The 24,160-nt window shown below is 42.3% G+C and overlaps 2 protein-coding genes across 5 annotated transcripts in view; both read right to left on the bottom strand.

Moving 5' to 3' along the window:
- LOC107510500 (adhesion G protein-coupled receptor E2-like) overlaps positions 1-10,678 on the bottom strand; it is a 23,410-nt gene extending 12,732 nt beyond the window's left edge. Inside the window, exons 1-7 of the mRNA XM_036233356.1 lie at positions 10,388-10,678; positions 8,983-9,060; positions 8,415-8,561; positions 7,386-7,403; positions 1,788-1,902; positions 1,162-1,382; positions 808-978 (exon numbers count right to left, since the gene is read on the bottom strand). Coding sequence (XP_036089249.1) covers positions 808-978; positions 1,162-1,382; positions 1,788-1,902; positions 7,386-7,403; positions 8,415-8,561; positions 8,983-9,060; positions 10,388-10,678 — 1,041 coding nt within the window. The remainder of the gene's footprint in view (positions 1-807; positions 979-1,161; positions 1,383-1,787; positions 1,903-7,385; positions 7,404-8,414; positions 8,562-8,982; positions 9,061-10,387) is intronic.
- Positions 8,807-18,195, bottom strand: LOC118612498 (adhesion G protein-coupled receptor E2-like). Of its 4 annotated transcripts, none has more exons than XM_036234337.1 (7): positions 18,071-18,195; positions 16,792-16,830; positions 16,383-16,529; positions 14,006-14,161; positions 11,699-11,802; positions 10,895-11,050; positions 8,807-9,060 (listed from the first exon to the last, which is right to left on the bottom strand). In XM_036234337.1, exons 1-6 carry the CDS (start codon positions 18,135-18,137, stop codon positions 10,919-10,921), a joined length of 645 nt encoding a protein of 214 aa, XP_036090230.1. In that variant the 5' UTR covers positions 18,138-18,195; the 3' UTR covers positions 8,807-9,060; positions 10,895-10,918. The 4 variants fall into 4 exon arrangements, with proteins under 4 accessions (XP_036090230.1, XP_036090229.1, XP_036090228.1 ...); XM_036234336.1 differs by lacking the exon at positions 8,807-9,060 and adding an exon at positions 9,190-9,236 and having other exon boundaries at positions 18,071-18,194; XM_036234335.1 differs by lacking the exon at positions 8,807-9,060 and adding an exon at positions 10,524-10,632 and having other exon boundaries at positions 18,071-18,192.
- Positions 18,196-24,160: the final 5,965 nt, after the last annotated feature.

Here is a 24,160-nt window from a genome sequence, read left to right on the forward strand (position 1 = left end):
AGTGAACCAGAGAAAGTAACCAGCTCGCCTGACCATGGAGAGGAGGATACTATGGCTCTGGATCTGCCTGTATGCACAGGCTCCTCTGGCACCTCTGAACGCTGCCATCACCAAACCTTCCTTTCGGCAGCCCCTAAGTACCTCAGTTCTAAAGTCCCTTGTGGCAAATAGAATTCTAATTTGGCAACCATATCCCCAACTGCTTCTGTGCACATCACTACTTTCATGTTTTCAGTCAAATGCCAGTCTAGGTGCTGCTGTCAAAGCATTTTATTTCAGGTGGAATTCAGGTCTCATATCAACTCGCTTCAAGAGAGGGAGTTTATCCTGGGTAGGTCCGACTTAATCTGAAGAGGCCTTAAATGATCTAGGCTCTTGAGAAGAAGATTCAAAGTGTGAGAGAGTTTCGAAGTGAGGGGGCTCCTGCTGTCCTCCAGATAGGAACTTCTTCTCGTAGAGGACCACACGAGAAAGGATGCAGGTAGCCTATAGGAACTGAGCAAGATCCCCTGCTGCCAGCTAGCCAGAAAGTTGGAAATCAGTCCTACAACCACAAGGAACAGAATTCTGCTAGCAACCAGGGAGCTTAGAGTAGGACACAAAGCCTCAGGTGAGATTGCAGCCCTAGTTCACAGTCTGTTCAGCCTTGTGAGACCCTGAGCAGACAATTCAGCTGCACCATGCCAGATTGCTGACCCGAAGAAACCGCAAGACAACAAATTAGTGTTTATTTTTATAGGTGTCACTGCCTGCTGAGAATTTGTTACACAGTAATGGACACTGAATTGGCCCTCTTGGGGCTCTCACCTGCACATCGTAGGGGGCCATGAGGACGGCAAAACTGCTGAGGTGGGTGCACTGGCAGGTGGTGCTGGTGCCTTTGGTGGACCAGCCTTTGGTGGACCAGTAACCACTCCTATTCTGGCCGTGCTCCCAGAAGACACAGAACACCTTCTGCCTTGGCTCAGGGGTCACTGACTGTAGGAACAGAGATGTCAACTGGTGGTTCTGGATACTCAGAAATGCTGTCCCAAATCTAGCTTGTAAAAGCTTTCTTGGAGAGCTAATGCTCCCTTGGGGGAATCCCTTGATCCCCAAGTCTATGCTCAGATCTCAGCCTTTTTTTTTTTCTACCAACAGCCTCATCCCACTAGGACTTACACGCTGGAAGATGAAGGTTACTGTGGAGCTGAGGTTCTGAGTGTCATTATTGCTCACAAAGACAGAGACGACATCAGAGAGGAGGGTGGGAGAGACTTCATGCAGCAAGCCCTTGTGCATCTCATGCAGCACTGCCTGTTCCTCAGTGTCCAGGACCAGGGGGGCCTCAGCCATCAGCTTGCCAATCGTCGGAGTGGAGACAAGGCTCACCACAGAAGGGCCTGTAGGACAAGACCAAGACTGACATCTTGGAGGGCTGAACAGAACTCTTTCTTCATCAGGTAGACTATTTTCTCATGGCCTCACCATAGGGCGCACTCCTCTTTAAACTTTAATTCTCTATTTCAGGGGTCCCAAACCCTAAGGTACCAGTCTGTGTCTTGTTAGGATCTGGGCTGCACACAAAGAGGTGAACAGCGGGGAAGCAATCTGCATTTGCCTCTGCTCTCCAGCGCTAGCATCACCGCCTCAGCTCCACCTCACATCATCGGTCATTAGATTCTCATAGGAGCACCAGCCCCTGGTGCCAGAAAGTATGGGGACCGCTGCTCTATTCGTCACGCTGTTGGTTTTCTTCTTCTGCTGTGAAGACTCTGTGACCTTATTTTCATCTTAGCTGCTATTACCTGAGTCACCAGATTCCTGCACCGCATCCAAGTTAAGCAGCATCTTTGCCTGATTAACACTCAAGGTGATATCCCTGTGTCCTTGCTCCATCACCTCCACGGAGAGTTCTGAGTTGTGGGAGTTACATAAGGGAGTAGATTAGTAATTGTGCCTACCGTGGTTGCTATAACACCTTACTATATATTTTTAATGTATTATATAAATGTATTCTATACTCTCTTTATAATATATAAATATATAATATATAAATATTATTAGGTATAATATTTAATATAATATAAATAAATATTACATAAAAATATTATAAATTATATTATTTACAAATAGTGTTATTTGGTACATATAATAATAGTATTACACAGAATATTTGCTATATGTAATAATGGTATATATCTTATGTGAACTTACAGAAGACTGTAAGAGAATATCATATGAAATTATTCAACAACAAATCAGATGACAGATGAATTGGAGAACTTCCTAGAGACACACAAACTACCACAACTAAATGAAGAAGAAATAGAAAATTGGAACGGACCTATAGTAGGTTGAACCAGCAATTGAAAACGTCCTCAAATAAAAAGTTTAGAACAGAGGGCTTCATTTTGAATTCCACTAGCCATTTATGAAAGAATTACTACTGGTCCTTTACAAAGCCCTCCTTAAAGTATAAGAGGAAGGAACACTACCTAAATAAGTCTATGAGGCCCCCATTACCCTTGTATGTCAGATGAAGACATACAAGAAAACAAAACTGTAGACCACTATCTCTTATGAACAGACATGTAAAATAATTCAACAAAATATTAGGAATAATTTTATCTAGAGAGGCTGAATACCTGTACATAGAAAACTACAAAAATTATTGACAAAAAGTAAAAACCCTGAGTATATCAAAAGACATTCTGTATTTGGGGGAGTGCTTCAAAATGATGTAGATGATAGAGGCTCTGTTCATCCCTCTGGTGATCAAATCAAGGTTGTGACGAAAACAAGGAGCAGCCTGGATCTAGATAAACAAACCAAACAACTAGATAGAAGTCCAAAAAAGCACTCGGCAATGGCAGAAGGTATAATGGAGTGAGGACGTGGGGCACCCGGTCGCGAGTGGCTGTGTGAGATAGAGGCTGAGCCTGTGGCAGTGGCAGAGGCAGAGGCAGAGGCAGAAGGCAGATGCCTCTTAAAGGGGTCACATCTGCGAGAGAATTTTTGCAGCAGCGAACCTGCTCACTCTGAGCACGAGTACTGGGATGACCGTCCTAGGGGGACTAGGGACTTATAGGGGTACACTGAGTAGCTGGAGTGAGGGCCAGAAGCGAGGCTCACTTTATAGAGAAGTACCAGAAGAATCCATTGTTCCCTCTTGAGCCCTCCCCTCTCCCAACGCACGGACACAGTGCTGCCAATAGCTGTGATGTCAACAACTGGATAACAGTGGTCGCTCTGGCCAGAGGATTCTTTGAAACCCCACCTCCTCCAACTCGGGCCTCACCCAAGCAACATCCAGGTGTATCCTCAGCGAGTCAGATGTGCCTTGCTGAGCAGTGCCTAGACTCACACTGGAGGCAGCTGGCCTTGGATTATGGTGTGACCTTTTGAGGCACCTATAAGCTTAGCATATGGGGATTGCTTGCCAAATCTTGACAAGTGGCCCCAGCAGGGTAGAGGTTTGGGCTAAATTTGGCCTGCAGCCGAACCCCTCTCAGAACTGTGCCACTGGACACCTATGTCACAAATCCACACAAATAAGACTGGGAGACTTAAATAAAGGCTTTGCTTAGTACATAGAAACAGACATGGAAAGGCAGCCAAAATGGGAAGCCAAAGAAGCAGAAACCACGTGGTAGAACAGAACAGAGATCCAGATATAATAGAATCAATTAATTTAACAGATGCAGAGTTCAAAACTTTGGTTATAAAGATGCTCGATGAACTTTTGGGAAAAGTAGAGAACTCCAAAAAAGAGATAAAAATGGAGATGGATGTTATAAGAAGGAATCGGTCTGAAATGGAAAACATTATCTGAGATGAGAAGCATATTAAATAGAATAAACAAAGAAATAAACAAAGTGAATAAAGAAGAGGATTATATGCCCTATCTAGAGGACAGGAAAGCCAATCAGGACACCCAAGCAGATAGGCAAGAAAAAAGAGGCCAAAAACTATAGAGATGATTTAAGGGGACATGGGACACTATTCAGGCTGCAAATATTCGTCTGATTGTTGTAAGTGAAGAAAATCAAGATATTGAGCTATTTGAAAAAATAATGATGGAGAACTTCGGTGACTGGTGAAGGAAATGAACATAAAACCCCAGGAAGCTCAGAGGATTCCAAAAATCAGGGATTTAAAGAGGCCCACACAAAGACACATCGTAATTAAAAAGGTTAAATACAAAGGAAAGACTTTCAAAGCAGCAACAGAAAAATGAATAATTATATTTAAAGGAACACCCATATGACTGGCAGTTGATTTCTGAGGAGAGACTATGCAGGACAGAAGGGCTTGGCAAAAATTTTTGAAAGGATGAAGATCTAGGATATACAACCAAGACTCATCTATTCAGCAAAGCTAAATTTAGAGTTGAAGGTCAGATAAAGAGCTTCCCAGACAAAAATAAACTAAAGAAATTTATCACCACCAAGCCAGAATTACAGGAAATGTTGAAGGAATTTCTTTAAGAAGAAAAAACATGTATCAAAAACAGGAATGAAGACTGGTAACAACTACATTCCTATGAACAAGTACCTTAAAGGAAAAAGAATTAAATGCTTCAACCAAGGGATGGAGTGGCTAAAAGGATAAGAAAATAAATTACCTACATATGAAAAAGAAGAAAATGGAAAAGATATTGCTGTGCCAAACCTAGAAGGTATTTAAGTCAGACAGAGAAAGATAAACACTCTATGGTTTCACTTATATGTGGAATTTAAGAAATAAAAAGAACAAAGTAATCCAAAACAGTCATAAATATGGTGGACAATTTGGTGATGGACAGAGGGGAGGCAGGTTTGGGGGGGGCTGGGAGAATGGGGTGAAGGGTTAAAGGAGTACAATATAGCAGCTGACGATGTTCATGGAGATGGGAAGCATGGCATAAGGAATGCAGTTAGCATTAATACATTGGCTAGGTCAGGGGAAGGTGAAGGGAGGGAGGGAGAAAATGGGGGGTATCCTTTTACTAACTATATAGATGTCTAACAAATGTACTGTATACCTGAAACTAATAAAAATTAAACAACAAAAGACATGCTGTGTTCACGATTTGGAATACTTAACATTGTTAAGATGGCAATAGTCCCCAAAGTGGTCAATGTAATTCATATCAATATTATGACATCATTTTATTTATTTGTTTTTTAAATTAAATTTATTGGGTGTGACATTGATGAATAAAATTATGTAGGTTTCAAGTGTACAACTCAGTAATATGTCATATGTATATATTATATTATATTATATGTTCACCACCCAAAGTTAAATTTCCTTCTGTCACAATATATTGGACACCATTTACCCTTATCTACCCGTGTTTACCCCCTTTCCCTTGGATAACCACTAAACTCTTGTCTGTATCCAGGAGTCTTTATTTATTTATCTATCTATCTATCTATCTATCTATCTATCTATCTATCTATCTATCTATCTATCTATCTATTTATTTATTTTTGCAGAAATGGTAAAGGTTATCCTAAAATTCATATGGTATCTCAAGGGGCCCAAATTCTCCAAATCATTTTGAAAATGAAAATATAGGGGAATAATACTTTCTGATTTCAAAACTTACTACCAACCTACAGATCAAAACAGTATAGTACTGGCATAATGATACACATATAAACCAACAAAACAGAATGGAGTCTAGATATAGATCCATTTGTCTATGTTCAATTGATTTTTGGCAAGGGGTGCCAAAACCCTTCAATGAAGAAAGAACGCTCTCTTCTACGGGTGCTACTGAGATGCTGGGTTATCCGCACACAAAAGAAGACATCTGGTACCCTACCTCATAAAATAAATAAAAATTAATTCAAAATGAGTCAAAGACCTATGTTTAAGAGCTAAACCAAGAACAATTAGGAGAAAACATAGCCGCAAATCCTTACGGTGTTGGATTTGGAAATGGATCCTTAGATATGGCAACACATACACAAGCAACAAAAGAAAAAAGGAGATAAACTGAACTTCATCATAGCCGATGCATCTATTCATTAAGGTGAAAAGAGTGTCCTTTGATAGATGATTGGCTAAAGAAGACGTGGTACATATATGCAATGGAATATTACTCAGCCATAAGAAAAGATGAAATACTGCCATTTGCGACAACATGGATGGATCTCGAGATAATCATGCTAAGTGAAATAAGTCAGACAGAAAAGTCGAGAACCATGTTATTTCACTCATACGTGGAATATAAAACCAAAAGCAACAAAGAAACAAGACAAACAAATAAAACTCATAGACACAGACAATAGTTTAGTGGTTATCAGAGGGAAAGGTGAGAGAGGGGAAGTAGATAAGTACAAAAGGGTCAATATATGGTGACGGAAGGAATTTTAACTTTGGATGATGAATACACTATATATATATATATGACATATTATCGAATCGTACACTTGAAACCTACACAATTTTATTATCTAATGTCACCCCCATAAATTTAATTTTAAAAAAGTAAAAAAAGACTGAAGAAAGTAAAAAGACAATCTATGGACCTGGGCAATATATTTGCATGTCATTTGTCTATAGAATATACTATTAGAATATATCAAGAACTCTTACACCTCAACAACCAAAAGCCTACCGACCCAATTAAAAAACAGGCAAGGGACTTGAATAAACATTTCTCCAAAAAAGATTTTAAAATGTTCAACAGTGACATGTAAATTTTTAAACATCATTACTCATTAGGTATATGGAAATAAAAATCATAGTGAGATGTCACCTGACATGCACTAACAGGCTATGATAACACCAAAAGCAATGGAAAGTAACAAGCGTTGCTAAGGATGTGGAGCTTGGAACCCTTGTACTTTACTGGTGGCATTGTAAACAAAGAAGTAGCCACTTTGGAAAATAGTTTTGTGATTCCCCAAAAAGTTGGACATAGAATTACTATATCACTCTGAGATTTCACTTCTAAGTTATGTACCCCAAAGAGTTGAAACAATTATTCAGACAAAACTTGTACACCAATATTCATAGTAGCAGTTTAATAGGAAGGGAGAGAGGGGGTCAAATAGATGGTAACAGAAAAAACATTTAACTTTGGGTTAAATTTTTGTATTTTGCAGTTTACATATGACATATTATTAAACTGTACACTTGAAACCTATGTAATTTTGTTAACCAGTGCCGCCCTCATAAATTTAATAAAAATATTCATACCAGCATTATTCACAACAGTCCAAGGAATACAACAACCTGCATGTCCTTCAATGCATGAATGGATAAACAAAAGGCGGTATATCTATATACAATGGAACATTATTCAGTCATAAAAAGGAATGAAATAGTGACATATGCTATGACATGGGTGAACCACAAAAACATGCTTGGTGAAAGAACCTAGGCTATAAGGTCACATATTGTATGATTCTACTTATATGAAATGTCTGAACAGGCAAATCCACAGAGACAGAAAACAGGTTTGTGGTTGCCAGGGACTGGGAGAAGGAAGAATGAGAAGTAACTACTTAGGGGGTACACTGTTTACTTTTGGGGTGATGAAATATGTTAGAAATAGACGTGATGGCTGCACAGTCTGGGAATGTACTAAATGCCACCGTATTGTACACTTTGGTTAAAATGGTAAATTTTATGTTACATGAATTTTACTTCAATGAAAGAAATCATACTTATGTATCAAATAATATTAAATTTATATACTTCCGAATTTAATTGTTTCCTTTGAAGCCATTTGTATCTATTTTAAATTCTTCATTATAATTATCTCATCTGCACAATTTATTTTACAATGAATATATATTATTTACGGGTTTACTCATTATTTTCATTGAGGTATACTTGGTATATAACATTATATTAGTTTCAGGCGTACAACATAATGTTTCAATATTTGTTTATCTTGCAAAAGGATCACCACAATAAGCCAAGTTAACATTTGTCATCATACATAGTTATCAAATTTTTAAAATTTGTGATAAGAACTTTTAATATTTATTTCCATAGATACTTTAAAATATGCAACACAATTTATTAACTATAGTGGCCATGCTGTACATTATATCCCCATGACCTATTTACTTTATGACTGGAGGTTTGTACCTTTTGACTCCCTTCATCCATTTTATCCACTCCCCGACCTGCCTCTGGCAATCACCCATCTGTTCTTTGTATCTATGAGTCTGTTTTTTAGGTTCCACATATAAGTGATATCATACAGTATTTGTTTCTCTGTCTGACTTATTTCACTTAGCACAATTTATTCATTTTTTTCAAGCTTTTATTTTAATTTGTTTGTGAGAGTAGCACTGCGATACAAGCACAGTAAACCAGGTCCAGGAGGAATGGGGGAGGAAAGGGGTGGGAAAAGGCCAGAGCGGAGCCTGGGGACAGATGGGGGCGCTTAACCTGTGCCTCCGGCTGTACTGGAGGTCAATGACCCAATTGGGCAGAGCAGTGCTCAGCTCTCTCAGGACATGCTCCATGATAAGGAGCAGGTTACCGGCCACACAGTTCTGCTCTGAACTGGGCTGGGTCTCCAGGTCTTCAGGGTTCTCAAGCAGGTCATCCACCACCTGTATGATGTCCTGGGAACATGAGGGCACAGAGCAAGTAGGCATATGCCAGAAAGGCTATATGAAGACCCTGCCCACTCAGCCACAGGAAACAGAACCTAGAGACTGTTTATTCGGGGATAAACCGGTACCAAATGGAATTCCCTGGTTCTTTGTCCCTGGAATCCAGCCACTAAGAGATCAGCCTTGTGCATGAATGCCAAGGATGATGCAAACCCAATGCGCAGGAACAGCAAGAGAAAAAGTGTTAGTAGGTGCACATGGATCTCACAGTGAGTACAAATACCTGCGTGTCCACTCTTCCCGCCCACTGCAGGAGAGGCCAGGGTCTCAGAGCAGAGCTCCGTTGTGCTGGGGTCTCTGCTCCCAGACCAAGGCTTCCCCAGGCCTCTATGGGATGCCTCTATCTGCCTCCCCTGGGTCCAGACTGTACCTGTAGAGCATTCGGGTTCGAGGCTGAATTGTAGTCTCTGCTCAGATCATTGATTTTTCTTAAGAAGTGGGAGAACCTCTGGGGAGAGGGGAGATGAGGTAGTTAGAGAGACCCACAGGTGAATGGGGGAACTTGGGGAAAATGGGTGGGTGCTGCAGGAGGCGTGGAGCTATCCTCTACCTCTTGGTCCCTCCTGGAGCCACTCACCTTGCTGTCGATTCCAGGGGGTGAGGTCCAGGTGGGGAATGAGATCCCTGGTGCAGATAAAACAGTGATTCATTAGGTGTGTGTGCGTGCGTGCGTGCGTGCATGCGTGTGTTGGAGAAAGGGTCGGAGGCCCCGTCAGAATAGGTTGCTTCCCAGATTGTCATTTGGTACTTCACGACCGCTGGAATGGGAATAAAAGCATCTGGAAAGCCCCACTCTTTCCCTTCTTGTTAGTCGGTACCTTTTCTTACACACATGGAGGTGTCTTATGGGTGAATGTGGTAGCCTAGATGCTCTCTTGTCCAGATGTGAATGAAATCAGTTTGAATCCTACCTGTGGGCCACCCCCAGCACCCTTAGCTTTCCTGGGAAGCTCCGAGTCCGGGTGGGAGAACATCACAGAGTTGCCTGTGCTCCAGGCTGAGCACTGGGACAGAGGCCAGAGTGGGCCTTCTCGGGAATTGAGTGCAGGGGAAAGAATGCATTTCACGGCCAGGACCTAACTGGCTCCTAGTTATGGCCTTTGTCCTAAATTCCCCAGGGAAGCTGCTCACTGGCTGAGTTCTCCTTAGAATTCCTCTGACCCTGTCAGGGAACTGCTCTCTGCTCCGTGGTTATATAAGTCCATCTTGATAGAGATGGACTAAAAACTGCCTATGAAACAACCCCCCCTACCCCTAATCCTCCCCATGAAGACAAAGATATACGGCAAGGGCAGGGAGGATGAAGAAAGTGCTAGACAGGCTGGGCCAACCAGAGAGTGGCACTAGGTGACAGAGTTCCTAGAACTCTGACATTCAGCCAGGCATCTCTGGGTGTCTTTTTCTGATGCCCAATGAGATATCTCCTGGACTGGCAGGAAGTGGTGAGAACCCACATCTGAGGAAGGCCAGCAAAGGTGAGGGCTAGCTGGTGGAGAGGGGAGCAGGGTCTGATGGTTGAGGAGTGGCAGCCCGTTTCTGTCATCTGGCCCCTTGATTTCTCTCACCAGGGACATAGAGCTGTGTACCCTTCCGAGTGAGGCAGTGATCCCCGATTTTGCTTTCTGTTGCCATGTATTCTAGATGAGAGTCTCTTCTGTTGACCAGATTCTTCAAGTTTGGCGGGGCAGGAGGGAGGGTGTGGCAGGGGGGTTCTATGTTCCATGTCATTCTACTTAGATCTGACAGAATATTCTCCCAGGTTCTGATCATCTGACTTGTGGTGAACTGAAATTATTGAGGACGATCAGGGAGGTCACTTGTGTGGGAACGTTGCTAGAGGCCGAGTGGCTGAGAAGTGGGGTCAGGGCACCACGGTTCTTGGTAGGGACAGGGCTGCATCCATAATTGCCTGGGAGTTCTGAGAGTGTACCTGGAGTGTTAAAGCCCTTAGGGGCCCTGGTGGGGGATGGTCCTCTTATTCTGGTGGTCACTGATGGTGGCAAAGAAGACAGATGCTGTTCTGGAATACTAAACAATGTGAGCTCCTGAACTATCTTGAATGTCATCTCACTCTTTTGTTTTATGAATATAAGATGCAGGTTGTAAGGAGGGAATTCCAAATATTTAGAAGTGACCCTCTATGGAGGGTTCTGAGCCTCGGGGTTCAGAGTGGGTGGGTGACGTGTAGGTGCTCCGGACAGCCTTTTCATGCCTGCAGAAAGTGGGGTAAATGATCTCATATCTCACGAACAAGAAGAAGGAAGATGTGGGATGGTTTTTACCTTCACATGTGTTCTCATTCTCATTCATAAACTTTTTTTTCCTAGAAACAGGCACATATCCTGGGCTACACATGCAATAGTAGCTCCCCTCTGTATTCTGGCAGTCTGCGAATCTTCCACAGGACACTGCGGTGGGTGGTCCGCACTCATTGATGTCTGGAACACAAAGGACAATTGTCACTTTCCTTTGGTGTGAGTTCTCACAGAGCATAGACCGTGGACTCCGGCCTGACCCTGTCATGGGGACTGGACACAACTCGCTCCTGTGTGGCACTCCTGGGGCCGCTCTGGGTAGAGTCAACTGTTTCAGAGCCTGCTGACTGCCCTGCTTATCTCTGATCTTGGCTGGTCCTAAGGATGCCTAGATTCAGACGCTCTGCTGTGTCATTACTGGGACGGAAAGAGATCTGCATCTCCCCTACAGACTTTGAGGGGGTCGGTTCTGACTCAGGCTCTGAACATTTCCATATGGTGTCGTTTGTGTCATTGGGTCTTCAGGTGGACTCCACTCGGGGTGACAGTGGCATTGAAGGCCATGCTCTGTGCTGAGGTAATGGAGGCAGTCATGGCTAGGGGCTGTCCGAGGTGACACCATCATTCACACCTGAGGATAAAGATAGGTGGTCAGGCCCCTGGCCATTGACAGCTCCCCTTCGTCTCACATTACTCACAGTGGCCCAAGGTCGCACCACACTCCTCATCAGGTACTTCCCCTGCTTCCAATATCAGGCCTTTTTTTCAGATGCCCCAGGATGTCTCTGAGGGAGTCTTCCTGTCTCCACTCCCTGGGTAGTTCCCTCTTACCTCATCAGAGGTAGCAGTGATTGTCAAATGAGAAGCAGCAGAAAATCTGCTCATAGCTGAGTCACTCAGGGTGTCTTCTGGCATCTTATATCTCTCTCTGTTCTCTAAACATTAGATAGAGATGCCAGTTATCCAGTCCCTTTTGAGTAGCTCAGGCACCAACAGAATAGTAGCTGGACACTGTTGGCTAAAAGCAATGGTTTAATAAGAACCACATTTGAAAGAATGAATCTTAATGAAGGGGTAGGATATTTGATCCTGCATGTATCAATCAGGGGAGCACAGACTTTAGAACCTGATAGAACCCTCAGCCAGTTTCCCCCAGATCAGAGTTTTCCCTCAGAACTTGTGATTTCCCTTCTAAGCCCCCATGCGCAGGCCATGGGTGCCCCAGGACAGAGAGGAAGCATGAGGGATGCTTTTGCTCTCAGTTGGTGGCAATGGCTGGAGACATGTCTTCCAGGTTGAGGGGATGAGGTGGAGCTAAGTGAGGAACATTTGGAAATTAGGTATGTGACAGGGAGGACGTGACGATGGGAAATTCCTCAACCTGAGGAATGAGCGTGCTCCTAGCAAGAAGTTGGGATCCAGTATTGTAGCAGGATCTCCATTCATATCCACCCAGTCTACAAAACCCCATGACATACACATAGGAATGCACAAAAGATGCTTTAGGAATATCCCAGGGTCATGAGTGGTTGGGAAGTTGTTCCGACAACCTTTTTCTGTTCCTTCAGTAAAATTTATTTTTTGCTCAATATTAAATAACACATGAATACTTAGAAAAGAAAGAAAATGTTAAAAAAGAAAACGAAGAAAATCAACTGTAAGTCCACTACACAAAGTAATTGGAAATTTTAGATATTTTTTCTCATTTCAAAATTATTATTTAAAAATTACTAATAAGCATCCATCTATGACTATTTTGAGTCAATGAAGAGAATTTCTTCATGTAAAAACCATCTAATTTTGCTGACGTCAGAAACATTAGGAGTGAGAAATGTTCCTAGATTTCTGCCCTTGAAACAATAATAAGCTGAACATCTAAAACTCAACAAAAACACCCAACCTGCACACCAGCACATCTGAATGTAGGATCTGCACGTAAGAGCTACCACAGATCAGAGCCCCAGGAGTTGGCCAGTGACTGGGAGAAACGAAGAACCTGCTTCTCTCAACAAGAGGAGAGGGAGGGGAGAAGGTGCAGCGAGTTCCGTGAACAGCCCTACCTGAGAGCGTGGTGAACTCCGTGCAGTGGCAGTGCACAGGGATCAGGGCAGAAAGCAGAGACATGGGGACAACAGAGAAGTGGGGATGAAAGAGAAACAACAGTTCATTACCAGCTGTGGTGGAAAAATGCCAGGCTAGCTGAAGCCCCTATTCCCCAATCTAGAGAGCTCCTACCCCCATATCCTGTAGACCGAATACCATGGAGCCCCAGGGGAATCCGAACACTACTGAAACTCTCTCTAATACTGACAGGAACTGAGATTAAGGGTGGTGAGCATGATTGAATATTTATAAGAAAAAAAAGGCATTATGAAAACTTTGTGAAAAGCAGGGATTTAAGAGGTTTAGATGCCACCTACTAAAAACCAAAAGAAAAATGCCTTCTTTGTAACAGGCTAAAAAGAACCTTTATATTATAAATCTTCTTTCTGGGAAAAAACCAAGATACACTTCCATTACTGTACAGGCAGAGAAATAGTCCACTAAATACCATGAACAACCAAGATGACAGGGAAGCTCAGAAAGAAAGAGAAAAATCTCCAGAAAATATGCTTACAGACCTAGAAATATGTGACTTAAATGACAGAGAATTCAGGCGCCAGGGTTCTTGGTCAGGGACAGGGCTAGCCAGGGAAGGTGTTCCTGCCCTCCAATCTCTCCATTCCCATGTTTCTGAGTAGGGTCCCTGCATCCATCATTGCCTGGAAGTTCTCAAGAGCGTACCTGGAGTGTTAAAGCCCTTAGGGGCCCTGGTGGGGGATGGTCCTCTTATTCTGGTGGTCACTGATGGTGGCGAAGAAGACAGATGCTGTTCTGGAATACTAAACAATGTGAGCTCCTGAACTATCTTGAATGTCATCTCACTCTTTTGTTTTATGAATATAAGATGACAGGTGGGCAAGAGGGAAATTCCAAATATTTAGAAGTGACCCTCTATGGAGGGTTCTGAGCCTTGGGGTTCAGAGAGGATGGGTGACATGTAGGTGTTCAGGACAGCCTTTTCATGCTTGCGGAAAGTAGGGCAAATGATCTCATATCTCACGGACAAGAAAGTGGAAGATGTGGGATCCTTCTTACCACGACACGAGTTCTCACTCTTATTCTTGAACGTTTTTCCCCCAGAACTAAGCACATATCCTTGGCTGCACATGCAGTGGTAGCTCCCCTCTGTGTTCTGGCAGTCTGCGAATCTTCCACAGGACACTGTCATGGGTGGTCCGCACTCATCGATGTCTGGAACACAAAGGACAATTGTCGCTTTCCTTTGGTGTGAATTCTCACAGACCAGAGACTGTGGACTCCAGCCTGACCCTCTCATGTGTGGCACTCCTGGGGCTGGGCTGAGCAGAACCAGCTGTTCCTGAGTTGTTGAATAAAGACCAGAGACTGTGGACTCCAGCCTGACCCTGCTCCTGTGTGGCACTCCTGGGGCTGGGCTGAGCAGAACCAGCTGTTCCCGAGTTATTGAATAAAGCCAGGCACCAAGGCCCCACCCATTAACAATCTCTATCCCCCACCCATTACTCACAGTGGCCTAAGTGCACCCCACACCACTCGTCAGGCAATCTCACAGCTCCCACTGTCCGGTCTTTTCCAGATGCTCCAGGATGTCTCTGGGAAAGTATTGCTATCTCCACCTCTTAGATAAGTCCCCCTTTATCAGAGTCCATCATATATGTGAAATGAGGAAGCAGCATGAAGTTGCTCACAGCTGAGTCACTGGGAGTGTTTTCTGACATCTTATTTCTCCCTATTGTCTAAATATGAGAGTAAAATTCCCATAAGCCATGTCTTTTTTTGGTAGCTTAAGGACCTACTGAGCAGGATCTGGACACAGTTCGCTGAAGACAACAGTTTAATAAGAACCAGCAACACAAGAATTAATCACATTGCAGGGACAGAATGTTAGGTTATGTATATACCAATCAGGGGACCAGAGACTTTAGAACCTGAAAGAACTCAGTGTCATGACGGGTAGGACACTGGTCTCTCCCAGATGAGTTTCTTCTCCACACCTGTGGATTTCCTTTCTAAGTTCCCAGGCCCTGGTTGTAGTGTTAGCACCAGGACAGGACAGGATGTAGAAGGAACATCCTAAGACATTCATGGTTAGTCCTCACCTGGGCATTGGGACTTTCCTCCTCTGTTCTTAGATGGTGACAATGGCTGGTGACCTGCCTCCAAGTTTGACAGGATGGGGTGGAGTGGAGTCAGGGAGAGTTGGAAATAAGGTATACAGGACAGAGGACACAATGATGGGAGATTCCTCAACCTGACAAGTGTGTTCCCAGCAAGGAATTGGTATCCAGTTATCGCAGCAGCAGGATCTCCACATTTTCCACCTAGTCTATGAATCTCCGTGAAACAGACATGCAAATGCACAAAGGACCCTTTAGGAATACCCTAAGGGTCATGGATGGACTGGGCAGTAGTCCTGACATCTTTTTATTTTCTCTGATAAGAGCCTCTTTTTCTCAAATGTTAAATAACACATGATACTTACAAAACAAAGAAAATGTAAAATAAAGGAAACAAATAAAATCACCCATAAGTCTACTACATAGACTACTGAAAATTTTAGTAGTACTTTTTTCTTTTTGAACATATTGGTAATGTTTTCTTTATTATCAACAATATACATCTAAGACTATTTTGAGTTGAGGACTATTTCTTGGTGCAAAACTGTATAATTTCCTTTTTCTATTTTTTAATTGTGGTAAAATGTACATAAAATTTACTATCTTAATCAGTTTTAAGTAGTATAATATTTTTTGTGATCTTGTATTATTGAAGAATATGAACATCTTGGATTTAGACCTTAGATTCCACCATCTTATTAGTTGTGGGACTTTGGACAAGCCACTCAATCTCTTAGAGCCCAAATTTGATCACTGAAGAAACAATCCAAGCTCTGCTTGCCTCAAGGGATTGCTGTGAGAATGAAGTGGAAAACATAATTGTGAGTGGGTAAAATTCCTGATGAATTAATAATAATAACATTAATATTATTATTATTAATAGTAGTAACAATGGTAATAGCTAGAATTTGTTGACAATTTGCTTTGTATTCATCTTTAATTTTTTTTCATACAGGTAACTATTAAAACTTATACCATCCATGTGGGGTAGGTAACTAATTATCCCCAATTTACAGACAAGCAAACTGAGACAAAGAGAGGAGAAATAATTTCATGCATGTCAGAGAGCCAGTCAGTGGCAGAGCTAGACTTAAAATCCGCATGGCCCAGCTCCACTGTGTAAGCGTTCAACAATCTACCCACTACCTGACTGCCCACTTCCCTCACATTCCCCTGAGTTGTTCCCTCTCACTGATCCTTGGCAAAGTGCTTCTGTGCTGCTCTCAGGGATGATGACTCTGGATGCCTCCCAACCACTCCCCCCCCCCACACACACAATTTCCATATGCCCCTCCACCACCCCCAAGCCTCTGTACCTTCACAAATTTGCAGACGGTTGGTGATGATCTCCTCAGATGAAGTGAAACCTGGATCACAGCGACAGGCACTGGCACTGACACACTTGGAGTCCTGAGGGCACCACCGAGCACAGGCCTTGGTGTCCAAAGCCATGATAGGAAGGCCTGAAGAATAAAGAATGCCAGCTCGTGGTCCAAAAGTAGAGGACAGGAGGGAAGGGAGGGGTGTCGGCCATCAGAAGAGGAAGAGCTCAAAAAATTCTAGACATTCAGGGAAAAACAAATAGCTTTTCTCATTTCTAAAGGACCATCTCTGGGCCTCACTTGCAGAACAAGCCTCCTTTTTCCTCTTGTTGGTGAGAGGTCCCACACTGCAGCATGCACTCCCCATTGTCCATTACTAATGAGGCTGGCTTGGCAGACTCACCTCCATGGCCCAGTGTCAACAGCAGCAGCACTAAATGTCCTGGAGCAGAAAGACAGAGGGATGACAAAGAGAGGAAAATTGAGCTCCAATTTCAACCTCTTTGGCATGGCCATTGTCCCCTTAGTAGGTGGCTCTAGCCCTGCAGCCCTCAACTTTCCAGCAGCTTCCTCAAGGCTCCTATACTTTACTGAAAATCAAAGACTAAGCCTTTTCCCTCCAAAACGTGTCCAGTCTTTTAAAAAGTCATGTTTCACAGGTCAAACGATAGGAAATGTGCTTATTTTCACTTAAAATGCTAATCAAAATTATGTTCACCTTGCTGATATAAGTTTTTACTATATATCACCATTAGTATCCTTCAAATCATTCCATGACACACAGATCCTATAGACTAAAGGATGATGTTTTCTTTAGCACATTAGTTTTCGGAAACTTAGGCTATGTACTCTTCTGGAAAAAAAAAATTAGGTACTGTGATAGTTAATTTTATGAATCAATTTGGCTAGGCCACAGCACCCAGATATTGATCAAACACTAGTCTAGATGCTGCTGTGAAGGTGTTTTCTAGGTGACATTAATGCTTAAATCAGTAGATTTTGAGTAAAACAGATTACTCTCCATAATCCAGTGGGCCTCATCCAATCAGCTGAAGACCTTAAGAGAAAAAAAGCTGTCTTTAAAGGATTTCTGCTTCCAGACTGCCTTCGAATTTGAGATGCAACATCAGGTCTTCCCTGGGCTTCCAGCCTGCAACCTGTCCTGTAGATTCTGCACTTTCCAACTTTCACATTCTCATGGGCCCATCCCTTAAAATAACATGTATAGTAAGTCCTCACTTAATGTCTTTGATAGGTTCTTAGAACTGTGGCAAAATGACATATCATGAAATCAACTTTACCATAGGCTAATTGCTCTAAACAAGAATTAAGTTCCTACAGCATCTCATCAACATTACAACAAAATAACATTGAACACAACATTATCTGAGGATCTGCTGTATATATATTAGTTCTATTAGTTCTGTTTCCTAGAGAATTTGGATGAATACGTGTGGTAAAATGAGAAATCTGTTAAGTCTCCAAGTTTGTCCTAGGAATTAGTTTCAGAATTTTTCCTTTCAGAACTGAATATAATTGAGTTGATACCCTTCTTAATATTTCTTCCCTGTTTTCTTTTACAGAGATAGTGGGGAAACCAGAAATAGAGCAAATTCTCAAACTGGGTAGAGAGTTCCCAGATAACTTCAGTCGTCTATTGCCATCATTATAATTCTACCCACCTGGTAGCAACCTTAGATATCCATTTCTCACGGTGCAGACACCAGCAATGCCAGCCACAGAGGACATCTTATTATGTGGTCTATGTTACAAAGACTTCTTGTTTCAAGTATGATTTGTACTGTCGATTGGGTAACAGGAAACTGCTAATTTAGATACTTCCTTGTCCCTGTTTTGTCCACTGATTAACTTCTCTGAAACTCGCAGTTCTACTTCTTAAGTATTTGCATAGAATTATTAGTATTCATACTGAAAGCCTCCCTTGGAGTCGTTTTTATATCCCTTTTATATGGGAAGACCTTACAAACATGAAGAAACACTTGACTGATCTTTTTTGCCCCTATGGGAACTTAGTTCAGAGTGAACAGGCTTATATAGTATCTATTAACAAATTTCTTTATCTTTAAATTTTAATTTTGAAGCAATTATAGGTTTAAAGGAAGTTGCAAGAAGAGTACTAAGAGAAACCGTATACCCTTCACCCAGCTTCCTGCAAGGGTTACATTTTTATGTAACGATAGCCCAATATCTAAACCAAGAAACTGACATTGGTACAATGTGTGTTCAGCTCCATGTCATATTTTCACATGTAGATTCCTGTTAACACTCACTGCAGTCAAGATACTTAAATATTTTATCAGCCCAAAGCTCTCCCTCATGCTACACCAACATCCTTAAATCCTGGCAGGTCTAAAGGTGTTCTTATTCTTCAACAATACTCAAAATAGTTTTAGATTCATATTTATTGATAAAGGAAGATATTCCTGGTATGTTTTAAAAGATGAGAAAAACATATACCCAACAACAACAAAAAAATTCTAATAGACTGTGTGGTGGAATTATGGTGATTTTCTTTGTCTACACTTTTTATATTCCCTTTGTTTTGTACATGTCTGCTAGGGCTGCCATAACAAAATTATATAAGCTGGGCATCTTAAATAACAGAAATTCATTTTCTCATAGTTTTGGAGGCTGGAAGTCCAAGACTTGGAGGCTGGAAGCGTTTGTTTCCGATGAGAGCTCTTTCTTGGTTTGTAGAAGGCTGCTTTCTCACCATGTTCTTACCTGAACTTTCCTCTATGTGTCTGTGTGTGTGAATTGGGAGAGAGAGAGGGAGAGGGAGAAGGAAGGAGAGAAGGAGGAGGAGGAAGAGACCACCAGTGTCCTCTAGTTCTAAAGCCCGAGCTCTTCACTCTATACCTCTTCGCCCTGATGCCACCATTGCCCTGCTCCCATCACTCTTCTTTTAACCTGTATTCCCTTGAAAAAGTGTTTTTGTACTGCTCCCAGGGCTGAGGACTCTAGAAGCCCCACAATCTGCAATATGCCCCTCCACCACATTCAAGTCTCTTTACTTTTTAGCCTATCATGGGATTACTGGGAATCTCCCCAGATGGAGATGTAGATCCAGATAACAATGATAGGCAGAGGCATCAAAAGGTGGAATAACAAGGACCCCTCCAACCACAGAACTCTGTGGGATAGAGACTGGTCAGAAGCCCCGAGGAATGGAGGATTCCATCTGTCAACTGGGACCAGAGAATGGAGAAGGGGAAGGGTGGCTTCTGTCAGAAGAGGAAGGGCTCAGCAAACTGGGAATTTGAGGAAGAATAAACAGATTCTCATCCCCAGAAGAAGACCGCTTCTGAGGCTTAGCTTCAGAATAAGACTCCTCTCCCCATTTCCCTCTTTTTAGTGAAGGAACCCAGACTTTGGAATGTGCTCCCCAGCTTCTGTCATTAATGGAGCTGGCTGAGCAGACTCACCTGGGCAGGGTTCAGGGCTGCAGCTCCCAATGGCAACAACAGTAGTACAGAAAGCCCTGGGACAGAAAGACAGAAAAATGATAGGAATCAAGCTCCAATGGCAACCCTTGTCCACCTGGCCACTGCTTCCCTACCAGGTGTCGCTGGTCTTGCAGCCCACAGCATTCAACAGAATCCCCCAGGCTCTTTACACCAGGTTCCTGCACTTTGCATGGAGCCTGAGGCTCAGCCTTATTCCCTCCATCTCCTGGGCATCACCTAGGAATCAGGCACCAACAGCCACAAGCCTTCATGGAACCTTAGGTGCTATAGGTAAGGAAACAGAATATGTCCAGAAAGCTGATAACAGTGACACATCTTAGAAACCTCAACCTCCCCCAATGGAGGGAGGGGGTGAGTCCTAAAGGAGGAAGTCCTCAGATCTGTGCCTTTGCCCAGACCCCCACAATAGTAGAAATCTGCTTCCTCTTTCAGGATTTCTCTCCCAGAATTCGTGATCTCTCTATTTCAAGACATACAAGTGGAGAGTGGCTTTGGAGTCAGATGGCCCAAAATCTGAGTGCTATCTCTTCCACTTACTGACTGTGACTTCAGATTAGTCACTTAACCCTTTTGAGTCTCCATTTGCTCAACTGTATAATGAGTATAATAAAAATTAAAATAGAATGCCATTATTATATGAGGATACTGACAGGATTAATTGAGATGTTAAATGAAAGTACTAGCTAAAACTGAAAAGGAAAAGGCTGTCTTTCCTCTTTTGCCCTATAACGTTTTCCTGACCTAAGACTCAGACCCATGAGTCATACTCACAAATTTGGTCACTGATGACTTTCTTAGCCTGACTTTTCCTAAGGAGAGGATTCCTTCCTTTTTAATGACTTCCTTTCTGCACAGGACCCCTCCTTTATCTTTCCCCGTGTGGCACAGCTTTGATGTTGGCATGGGAGAATTCCACAGCAAGGTTGCCAGAGCACAGCCTCCAACTCTGATACTTTTTAGCTGTGACATTGGGGAAGCCTCAATGTCCTCATCTGCAAAATGAGAATTATAAGAGCCCCTACTCATTAACTGTGTGTGAGTCCATGACGATATACAAGGAGAAGAGTGCCTGGCACACAGTAAGCGCTTCATAAGTGTTAGGCTTTTGTTATACCCTCCTTGAGTCCCTTTATTATCAAGTAGAACAGAACAGCAGCCTAATAAATTATCCTCACTATACTTTTCTCTTGTAGAACTTTATTATTTTATTCACAATATAGTATATATTCACTATTGAAAAGTTAGAAAAATAAATGTGTAGGTGAGGGAATAACCTTTAACCCCACAGCTTTGATCTTTGAAACTCATTTGAACACAACTGTTTATTCCTTAAAAATATTCTCTTCCAGAGGGTAGGGGGGAGGAGGATTGGGGGAGGTAGAAAAATGGTAAATAATTTTTTCAATTAAAGAAAGAAGAATGAAAGAAAGAAAAAAAGAAGAAAGAAGAAAGAAAGAAAGAAAGAAAGAAAGAAAGAAAGAAAGAAAGAAGAAAGAAAGAAAGAAAGAAAGAAAGAAAGAAAGAAAGAAAGAAAGAAAGAAATTTTAAAATATATTTTTTCTCTCCATTTTCCTACCCCACCCCACCTATATTACTCTTTCTTCCCTTTATCAACAAATCCCTAAAAATCAGCGTCCAAACTGGATACCCATACTTCCTCACTTCCTACTCATTCCGGGAAAACTCCTATGAAGATCTGCTGTCCAGGGTCAGAATTGACAGCTGAATCAGTGTTTTAATCACCTCCCTAGGTATTTGGAGGTGATGTAAGCTTAGAACTTATTGTCCTGTATCAGTGGTTCCCACATACCAGTAAATGTTTTTAGAGTATGTATCAACAACATATATTTATTTATAGGTTATACATTTGTGGTGTCAATCCATATATTGAAAATTAATAAGATCTCAATCTAATTTTTAGATCAAAGTAAATTCAAATAGAAGTTTTAAGAATTTCTTGCTGCACCTGTTAGTTGACTTCCATGACCCCCTGAGGTATGCATACCCCACTTTGAAGCCACTGCTCCAAATAACTTCAATCTTCTTAGCTGTTCTACCCTTGATTGTCCTTTCCTCCTGGACATTATGCCTTGTGTAATCTCCTCTAATGAGGAAATTAGTGACTTACTAGTGACTAGTGACTTCTGTAAAAAATAATGTAATATAACCTAGGGCAACAGTGTACCCCAAAGAACTGTTCACAAGATTTACAAAAAAAACAAATATTATGACTACAAGACTGATGACTACCAGATTTTAAATTAAGCACATTGTTTAGAATTAACATCGCTTTGTTATCTGCATGGATAGAAATGCCTTATTTGTTCTGCTTCCCTTTCTTATAAATACCTCTTGCCTTTGTCTCCTAATCAGAACACTATTTGGGCTTCTGCCTAAATCAGTGCTCCCTAAACAGCTACTCTTAGATTTCAAATAAATGCTGTTACTTCTCACTTCGAAAGGCCTTTATTTTCAAGTTAACACTTCTAACCAATAAATACGCAAAAGTGACAAGATGTCACTTCTGAGATTAGCTTACAAAAAGAATGTAAATTCCATCTTCTTTTCTCTCTCTTGCTTTCTCTTTCACCTACTCTGAGGGAAGCCAGCTGCCATGTTGTGAACTACCACATAGAGAGGGCCCCGTGGCAAGAAATTGAAGAAGACCTCTAGCCAACTGCCAATGAGGAATTGAAGCCTGCTGTAATGTAAGTGCCTGACACTAGTCTTTTGATTGCTGAGGCATCCATTTCAAAAAAAAACATTTATCTTGAATGAATATATTGGTAACTGTATGGCACAGCTACTAGCAAAACTACCAGTTAGGGAACCAGGCTGCCCCTACTTCTAGGAAGATCCTTCTTTCAGAAAGTACTGTGTAACCTAGATAACTGACTGAGTGATCCTTCTCCCTTCCCATGCCCTAATTTCCAGTCTTAGGCTTTAAAATAGCCAGTAAAGAGCAAACCCCCAAACCTTAGACACCCCAAGCTCAGACCCTAATAAAAGCAGAGACTGAGAGCTCGCGCGCGCTCTCTCTCTCTCTCTCTCTCTCTCTCTCCTCCCCCCCATCTCTCTCTCTCTCCCCCCATCTCTCTCTCTCTCTGTGTAAGCTCTAGGACCTATAATTAATAAACTGTTCTTCAAAGTTCCCTAGTGATTTCAGCGAAATGCATCTTACAGTCATAATAAGAATCACAAGGGCAGGTCTAGCCACAACTTTGGCTCCAGTCAGAGAAATGTCCATGGGGGATAAACATCTAATTTGGGCCCAGGAGAGTGTCTCAGGCATTCCTTGCTGACAGCATTATTATCCATAGGCTGGGACCATCAAAATACCCACCAACAAGCATATGATTGAGCTTGGAAATGAATCCTTCCCCAGTCAAGTCTTGAAATGAGGCCACAGCCCCAGTCAACAGCCTGACTGCAGCCTTGTGAGAGGCCCTGAGCAGAGGACCCAGCTAAGCTGCCCCCATATTCCTGACACAGGAAAGGCCATATATAAATGTGTTGTTTTAAGCTAAGTTTTGGGGTAATTTGTAATATAGTAATTAATAACTAATATACCCCATAACAGAATTCATCTCGATGTGGTTCTAAATTACCTTCTCAGCCTATTTCCTTCTCCTTACCAGATCTGCTTCACTACCACACCTGAGTGTTGGAAGGCAAGGAACTATCTCACACTGTTCCTGCCTCAAGGGAGCCCCAACCCCAGCTAAGACACCATCTTCTCTAAGCCAAGCCTAAATTTCAGCTCTTCAATAAAGAAGTACAATATCTTTGACAAATCTGAAAGCCCACTTTCAAGTCCTCCCCAGACTCTGCCAATGGATGGTGATGGAGCTAGCTGCCTGTGCAAGGACCCTGAGGTTGCCCAACTGCATGAGTTCCCCATGGAATACAATGAGAAGAAAGGATAAATGAGGAACGACAGTATGGCAAACTCAGTCTGTGGATCGTCCCAACTTTAGATCACCAGTGTAGTGGGGCTTCACAGACTGCCATAACAAAATACCACAGACTGGGTGGCTTTAACAACAGAAATTTATTTTCTCACATTTCTGGAGGTTGGATGTCCAAGATCAAGATGTCGGCAGGGTTGTTTTCTGGTGAGTTCTCTCTCGTTGGCTTGCAAATGGCCACCTCCTTGCCGTGGCCTTATGTGGCCTTTCCTCCAGGGAAACACATTCCTGGTGTTTCTTCTTATAAAAACACCAGTCCTGTGGGATTAGGATCCCATACTTATGATCCCATTTAACCTCTATCTCCAAATAGACT

The sequence above is a fragment of the Rousettus aegyptiacus genome, unplaced genomic scaffold (assembly GCF_014176215.1).
Source record: "Rousettus aegyptiacus isolate mRouAeg1 unplaced genomic scaffold, mRouAeg1.p scaffold_m13_p_16, whole genome shotgun sequence".
Lineage (NCBI taxonomy): Eukaryota > Metazoa > Chordata > Mammalia > Chiroptera > Pteropodidae > Rousettus > Rousettus aegyptiacus.

What these genes read in the sequence shown, in the direction of transcription:
- LOC118612498 (XM_036234337.1), bottom strand. Translation starts at nt 18,137, where the DNA reads ATGTCCTCTGTGGCTGGCATTGCTGGTGTCTGCACCGTGAGAAATGGA. An exon ending in GTTGACACTGGGCCATGGAG is followed by an intron (nt 16,530 to 16,791) that starts GTGAGTCTGCCA and finishes TTTATTCTTCAG; the next exon opens with GCCTTCCTATCATGGCTTTG. An exon ending in GAGTGAGAACTCGTGTCGTG is followed by an intron (nt 11,803 to 14,005) that starts GTAAGAAGGATC and finishes TCTAATGTTTAG; the next exon opens with AGAACAGAGAGAGATATAAG.